This window comes from Malaclemys terrapin, chromosome 1 (genome assembly GCF_027887155.1).
Source record: "Malaclemys terrapin pileata isolate rMalTer1 chromosome 1, rMalTer1.hap1, whole genome shotgun sequence".
Taxonomy (NCBI): domain Eukaryota; kingdom Metazoa; phylum Chordata; order Testudines; family Emydidae; genus Malaclemys; species Malaclemys terrapin.
The window spans coordinates 353,852,689-353,861,020 of record NC_071505.1 but is presented as its reverse complement, the minus strand read 5'-3'; the positions used below and the strand labels follow the sequence as shown (position 1 = coordinate 353,861,020).

Here is an 8,332-nt window from a genome sequence, read left to right as displayed (position 1 = left end):
CTTTTACACATACTATACCCTTAATAGAGATTGGTTGACCAAAACTGAACACATACGATGAACCTGTTATTCTCCATCCCATATCTTAGGGATCTGAACATTGTTTTGTTTTGTCCACTGCTGCGAATGAGCAAGTGTTTATCATGAGCTGCTATCAATGGCACCCAGGTCTTTTCCCTGAGTTATGTTCTAGTTGGAATGTTTCTCTCAGCACAATCTGCTTCTCCTATGAGAACAGCCTCCACTACTGAATGCAGTGTCTCATATTAACGTTGTCTCTCCATTCAGGCATTTCTACTGCGACCATCACCCGAGAACCTGGGAAAACACAGAAAGTCAGGGGAGCATATACTAAATGCAGGAGACACCCTTACGAGTCAGAGTTGGACTCTTTCTCCCCTACTCCATGTCAGATTCGAACACAACCGACTTCACCAATCCCTCCACCTTCATCCTACTTGGCATTCCTGGCCTGGAGGCAGCCCATATCTGGATCTCCATTCCCTTCTGTGCTATGTACACCATAGCCTTGTTGGGGAACTTCACCATCCTGTTCATCGTGAAGAGGGAGTCAAGCCTCCATGGGCCTATGTTCTATTTCCTCTGCATGCTGGCTGTCACCGACCTGGTCATGTCCACATCCACCGTACCCAAAATGCTGAGCATCTTCTGGTTCAATTCCAGGGAGATCAGTTTCAGCGCCTGCCTCACCCAAATGTACTTCATTCACTCCTTCTCAGGGATGGAGTCTGGAATCCTCGTGGCCATGGCTTTTGATCGCTACGTGGCCATCTGCTATCCTCTGAGATATTCCACAACCCTGACAAACTCTGTTGTGGCCAAGATAGGCCTGGCCGTGGTGCTGGGTAGTGTCATAGTCACATTACCCTATCCCTTCCTGGCGAGGCAGTGGCCATATTGCAGAACCAACATCATCTCCCACTTCTGTTGTGGGCATATAGCTGTGGTGAACCTGGCCTGCGCTGACATCCAAATAGGTAATTACTATGGCCTGTTTGATCTTCTCTCTGTGATCGGAATGGATGTGTTTTTTATCGCCGTGTCCTATACTCTGATCCTCCGGGCCATCTTCCGCCTCCCCACAAAGGATGCCCGGCTCAAAACTTTTGGGACCTGCATCTCTCATGTTTCTGCCATCTTAGCTTTGTACGTTCCAGATTTATTCTCCTCCCTCATGTACCGGTTTGGCCACAATGTGCCACTGCACTTCCTCGTTCTCATTGCCAGTGTGTACCAGCTGGTGCCCCCCGTGCTACATCCCATCATTTACGGGGTGAGGACCAAACAGATCCGGGGCAGGCTGCTCCAGCTCCTTACTCATAGAGAGACCTAAATGTTTCCTCCTGGTGCTCTGGCTCTCAGATTGAGCTCTGTGCAGATCTGGCTGGTGCATGGTGCTGGGGCCTCTTCCCTCAATCACTTCCTGGACAGACAGAGAGACATTAAACCCTTCCCTGTCCTTACTGTGCTGTGTCAATGTGATGACCTGGGGAATCAGTCTGTGTACACTACACTGGGTTGTCACCTTTCTAATTGCTGGTAGCTGGATCCCTGAAATTGCAATCTTGCCCCATCTCTTCTGTCAAACCTCGACCCTGCTGTGTGTCTTCGCCCCAAGGCCCTGCCCCTCTCACTTGGGGAAGATCAAGCTGCCCTGGCAACAGTGGCAGAAGAAGCCCTCAGTTCAGGCTGCCCCAAGCCCTAGCCGCAGCTACAGAGCAGAGACAGGAACTGTGGGGGGAGAGGGGCAGAGAAGTCCTACTCACTTGTGTCCCCTCCACCTTCCATACTGCTGCCAACCAAGGGCTGTCTATTTCCCCATGTTCTTAGATGAACCTCATGGGGTGGTTTTTTTGCCTCCCCTCCCTTACCATTTAGGGGCTGATCTCTTCCTTCCATCTCCCTTTCCCTTTCTTGAGATAGAGACATGTTAATTAATTTCATTGGATGACCCCTAGTTTTTGTGTTATGACAAAGAGTAAATAACATTTCCTTATTTATGTTCTCCACACCATTCATGATTTTATAGACCTCTCTCATATACCCCTTAGTCGTCTCTTTCCCATGTTGAAAAGACCCATTCTTATTAATCTCTCCTCATATGGTAATTGTTCCATACCCCTAACCATTCCTGTTCCCTGTTTCCATAACTTTTTCAATTCTAATATATCTTTTTGAGATGGGAAGACCAGATCTGTAGGCAGTATTTTAGGTGTGGTCTTACCATGCATTTATAAAGAGGTAATATGATATTTTCAGTCTTATTATCTTTCACTTTCTAACTGATTCTGTGATGCACAAGGGGTGGATGTTTTCAGAGAACTATGCACAATGAAGTCAAGCTCTCTTTCTTGAGTGGTACAGATAGCTTAGACCCCCTCATTTTATATGTATAGTTGGGATTATGTTTTCCATTTCATTGTCCACAAGTCCCTGGAGCATACTTTGTCCCTCCTGCAACTCATGGCTTCTTCTTTGACTGGAGTCTGTCTGTCTGCTACAGCCATAGTCCTGCCTGTGAAGAGTCCCCTCTACCACCCTTTTGCCTCTCTTCTGCCCCAGCTTCTCCTGACTCATCCAGTCTCTTTGGTTTTGAAGGGCTGAACAACACTTCCTCTCTCTCATTGCTCTTTTGGGGCATTGTAAAAGGCAGAGCTAAAGGCAACAAAAATGATAAGGGGTATGGAACATTTTCCATATGAGGAGACATTAAAAAGTCTGGAATGTTTCATCTTGGAAGAGAGATGATGAAGGTGGGATATGAGGTCTGTAAATCATGCATGATTTGGGGGGAAAAATGAATAAGGAAATGTTGTTTACTCCTTCACGTAACAGAAGAACTGGGGGTCACGCAATGAAATTAATAGGCAGCAGCTTTGAAACAAAAAAAATAAAGTATTTATTCACAGTCAAATTGAGCAACTCTGGTCCAGAGGGTGTTGTGAAGGCCAAGACTGTAACAGGGTTCTAATAAGAGCTAGATAAGGTCAATCAATGGCTATTCGCCAGGATGAGCAGAGATGATGTCTCTAGCCTTTGTTTGCCAGAATCTGGGTGTGGGCGACATGAACCACTTGATGATTTCCATTTTCTGTTCATTCCTTCTGAGGCACATGGCATTGGCCACTCTCGGCAAAGAGGATACTGGGTTAGATGGAGCATTGGTCTTACCCAATATGGGCATGCCAATGTTCTTATGTAGTCCCAAGATTTATCTCCCCCCCACACTGGAACCCACTCCCCTTCCAGAGCTGTGGCACGATGTCACATGGAAACCACAGGTAGGTGCTTTACAGACTATTGCTCACTACTTCCAGGAGGTATCCCCCTTTTACAGATGGGAAAACTGAGGCAGCAGAAGAGGAAGTGTCTTGAGCCAGGAACATCACCCATGATTCCCTAGCTGCCAATCCATTACTTAGTGTCTCTCAGACCTGGCTCATATGTTCCATGCAACAGCAAAGAGGTGTGATGTTCTCTCTCCCTTTATTTCTCTAGAGAGGGATTTTCCCCTGATTTCCATGGGGCTGCACCCACTTTTAGCAGCTGAGGATTTGGCCCAAGTGAATGAATTACAGGTAAAGCATCAACAGTGAGCTCAGAGCAAAGAGTCCAAGATCCACCATGGATTCGCTGGGTGACCTTGTCACTGGGTGACCAGAGTAACTTCCTCACTCTGAACCACAACCTCTACATGCATTACATGAAAATTATTATTTATTATCCCCAGTGTACTTCTACCAAAAGGCAATAATCAGGGCCGTAGAATCACACACTGCATTGATTTGATACCTTGCAGCACATCATTTCCTACTTCTCCACGTGGGCACCAATAGTACTGCCAAGAATTACCTTGAGCAGATCATTGCAGACTACGTGGCTCTGGGAAGAAGGATAAAAAACTTTGACTCACAAGTCGTGTTCTCATCCATCCTCCCTGTTGAAGGAAAAGGCCCAGGTAGAAACCATTGAATTGTGGAGGTGAATGCGTGTTTATGCAGATGGTGTCAGAGAGAGGGCTTTGGATTCTTCCACATGGGATGTTGTTCTGGGAAGAAGGATTGCTAGGAAGAGATGGGCTCCAACTAATGAAGAGAGGAAGGAGCATCTTTGCAGACACCCTTGCTAACCTAGTGAGGAGGGCTTTAAACTAGGTACACCGAGGGATGGGGACCTAAGCCCAGAGGTAAGTGGGGAAGTAGAATACCAGGAGGAAACACAAGGAGGATGTTACGAGTTGGGAACCCTCCTGATTCATACTGAGAAAGCAGGGCAATCAGCTTGTTATCTTAGGTTCATGTACAAGAACGCAAGAAGCTTGGGAAACAAGCAGGAAGAACTGGAAGTCCTGGCACAATCAAGGAACTATGATGTGATTGGAACAGCAGTGACCATGAGAGGGTTGAGTTCCAGAGACCCAGAGCCTGGTCTTGCTGAATATAAATGTTTCCTCAGCTCCTGCCCGAGGGCCGGAGGGACTGAATCTTTGTTACTCTGCCCCGACCCAGGGCCGGTGCCTGCTCGTTCTATAGAAGTTGCTCAGCTCCTGTCTGAAGACCGGAGCCCGAGACTCGCTACTGCTCACCAACCAGGTGTGAGAAACTGTTATGTTTTGCCTCTACAACTGCCGCAGTGCAAATCCCCCGTGGCCAGGCTAGTTCTCTGACACAACTGAAAGGAAGTAGCAAGACCCTCTTAAGCACATTCCCAGAGATCGATCAGGGCAGCATTCGGTTTCTAAGGAGGCTAAATTCCTTTGGGATTTGCCATGAAGATAAGAACATAAGAATGGACATACTGGGTCAGACCATCAAGCCCAGTATCCTGTCCTCTGACAGTGGCCAATGGCAGGTGCCCGAAAGGGAATGAACAGACAGGTTACACTGGTCTACAATTTTTGAGAAGTCGTCTGCTTCAGAGATAAAATGTGCTATTTATTATGTATTTTGATGTGCTGAATTCAAATATGACAATTAAAACAACTGATTGGCTACTGTTTCTAAGATATTTAAGTGTTTACATTTTATGTCTATGTATATTGTGTAGATAGTAGAGTTTTAATCATAAATGGTAAACCTAGGTCTTTTCATGTGTTTATGGTTGCTTTACATGATAATATTTCACCTTTCCTGTTTATGTAACACTTTAAAAATCAGCAAAAGGGTTATATAAATAAAATTTATTATGAAACAAAAGGCAAAAAACTATTATGTACATAGTTTAGTCCTATTCAGTGTCTACTCAGCGCTTCTTGGCTTGTCTCTTGTATTCATTAAATGGAGCATCTCTTGTCACTGTCCAGCAATAGTCTGCAAGCATTGATGGGCTCATTTGCACTGATAACGTTTCTCCATTGTTGCAATGTCCTGGTGAAATCGCTCGCCGTGCTCGTCGCTCACTGCTCCGCAGTTCGGTGGAAAAAAATCTAGATGAGAGTGCAAAAAATGTATCTTTAGTGACATGTTGCAACCAAGGCTTTTGTATGCCTTGAGGAGGTTTTCCACCAACAACTTGTAGTTGTCTGCCTTGTTGTTTCCGAGAAATTTTATTGCCACTAACTGGAAGGCTTTCCATGCCGTCTTTTCCTTGCCACGCAGTGCATGGCCAAATGCATCATCTCAAAGAAGTTCACGAATCTGAGGACCAACAAAGACACCTTCCTTTATCTTAGCTTCACTTAACCTTGGAAATTTTCCATGGAGGTACTTGAAAGCTGCTTGTGTTTTGTCAATGGCTTTGACAAAGTTCTTCATCAGACCCAGCTTGATGTGTAAGGGTGGTAACAAAATCTTCCTTGATTCAACAAGTGGTGGATGCTGAACACTTTTCCTCCCAGGCTCCAATGACTGTCGGAGTGGCCAATCTTTCTTGATGTAGTGGGAATCTCTTGCACAATTATGCCATTCGCAGACAAAACAGCAGTACTTTGTGTATCCAGTCTGCAGACCAAGCAAGAGAGCAACAACCTTCAAATCGCCACAAAGCTGCCACTGATGTTGGTCATAGTTTATGCACCTCAAAAGTTGTTTCATGTTGTCATAGGTTTCCTTCATATGGACTGCATGACCAACTGGAATTGATGGCAAAACATTGCCATTATACAGTAAAACACCTTTAAGACTCGTCTCCGATGAATCAATGAACAGTCTCCACTCATTTGGATCATGAACGATGTTGTGGGCTGCCATCACACCATCAATGTTGTTGCAGGCTACAAGATCACCTTTCATGAAGAAGAATGGGACCCTAACAGTGGCGTAGCTGCTTGCAACTGACTCAGCATGGGGAGGTCCTGCCTAAACACCCTGAGTTTCCCTGGGTGGGAGGTACCACTCCAACACAATCCCTGGGTCACTTCCTACCTGAGTCTGTGGTGCGGTTTCCCATGAGACGTCGATTCCCCTGTGTTTGACAGGTCCAGTCGTCTCCAGGGTCTCGTACAGTCGCCAGGGTGCAGGTGAGCTCTGGACGGCTGCAATTCCCGGTGTGGTCAGAGGCTGTGGCTGGCCCTCCGCAGGAGCTTCCTTGGCAGGTCCTTCCCCTGCGGCCTCCAGCCCAGAATGAGCCAGTCTCCCTCCCTTTATATTACTAGAGCATGTGGAGCATGCCCAGTCTTGCCAGGGAGGCGGAACTTCCGCTGTCAACCCCTACCTACCAACTGGGACCTAACCCTGTCTGGCCTAGTGCAGGGAACGCCGACCCCGTCACACCCCCATTTGTGTGATGAATTAATAAAGAATGCATGATTTGGAAACAATAATGACCTTATTGCCTCTGAAAGTGGTGATCGAAGGGGGTAGATCGGTTGGCTAACATAGAAGTAGAGTCAACCAAGGGGCGGATTTTCATCAAGGAGAAACAAACAGAACTTTCACACCGTAGCTTGGCCAGTCATGAAACTGGTTTTCAAAGCTTCTCTGATGTGCAGCACACCCTGCTGTGCTCTTCTAATCGCCCTGGTATCTGGCTGCATGTAATAGGCCACCAGGCGATTTGCCTCAACCTCCCACCCCGCCATAAACATGTCCCCCTTACTCTCACAGATATTGTGAAGCGCACAGCGAACAGCAATAACAATGGGAATATTGGCTTCACTGAGGTTTAATCTGGTCAGTAAACTGCACCAACACACTTTTAAATGTCCAAATGCACATTCTACCACCATTCTGCACTTGCTCAGCCTATAGTTGAACTGCTTCTTACTACTGTCCAGGGTACCTGTGTATGGCTTCATGAGCCATGGCATTAAGAGGTAGGCTGGGTCCCCAAGGATAACTATAGGCATTTCAACATCCCCAATGTTAATTTTCTGGTCTGGGAAGTTAGTTCCTTCTGGCAGCTGTTAAAACAGACCAGAGTGCCTGAAGATGCGAGTGTCATATACCTTTCCCAGCCATCCCACGTTGATGACGGTGAAACATCCCCTTATGATCCACCAGTGCTTGCAGCATCATTGAGAAGTACCTCTTGTGGTTTACTTACTGTCTGCAACTAGGACTGCCTCTGGCCTTCTACTCAGATGAACCAGAGGAACCCCTAGGGAGCCAGGTACCAACCGACAGGGGGGTAGCAAGTGGCCTGAAGCAGCTGACCCTAGTCTGATTGCGTTGTGGCCAGAGATCCAGTCACCGTGTTTTGGCTGGATTCCCAGCTGACCCAGTGGCGGAATTCTACACCACTGTTGGGGCTGGGATGCAATGGAGTCAGGAAGGCCCACATCTCTCTACCCCTGCCACTGCAGCCCTGGGGTGGAAGTCCCCCCTCTCTAGGCTAATGAGCCTGCAATTGTCAACCATCCAATGAAGCTAGGATGCCCGACCCTTTTTCTGCTCGGCCCTGAATAGAGGCCATAGACTTTTTGCTGCCCACCCTGACTAAGGTCTTGGGGATAATAATGATTCCTTTTCTGCTCAGCCCTGGGTACAGTCCCAAGCCATAGACCCTTTACTACCCGCCCTGACTGAGGGCCAGGGGCTCATAACTGACTGTTTGCTGCTCAGCCCTGAATACAGGCCAAAGCCATAGACTCTTTACTGCCCTGCCCTGATGAAGGGCTTGGACTCAAAACATTTTGCTCCTTTGCCTGATTGCATGTTAGAGACCCTAACTGACAACTGCTGTCCGGAGACACACCCTTTGGGATGCCTTTCAAATTCCCTAACTGTGGGTGACACCAAGCGGTGTAGTGAGGCAAAGTGGCCTCCAACTGACTCAGAAGGCGAGGAAAAACCACAAAGCAAATACAAGGGATCTTAAGAGGGGTGCTGGTATGAGTAATGTGGAATAAGTAAACAAACTGAAAGATCTGATG

The 8,332-nt window shown here is 47.0% G+C and overlaps 1 protein-coding gene across 1 annotated transcript; it reads left to right on the top strand.

Moving 5' to 3' along the window:
- Positions 1-406: 406 nt before the first annotated feature.
- LOC128833875 (olfactory receptor 52K1-like) lies at positions 407-1,354 on the top strand. Its single transcript, XM_054022108.1, has one exon. It carries the CDS (start codon positions 407-409, stop codon positions 1,352-1,354), a length of 948 nt encoding a protein of 315 aa, XP_053878083.1.
- The last annotated feature ends 6,978 nt before the right edge of the window (positions 1,355-8,332 follow it).

Bases quoted from the DNA above. Each gene is read 5' to 3' on its own strand.
- LOC128833875 (XM_054022108.1), top strand. From the start codon at position 407: ATGTCAGATTCGAACACAACCGACTTCACCAATCCCTCCACCTTCATC.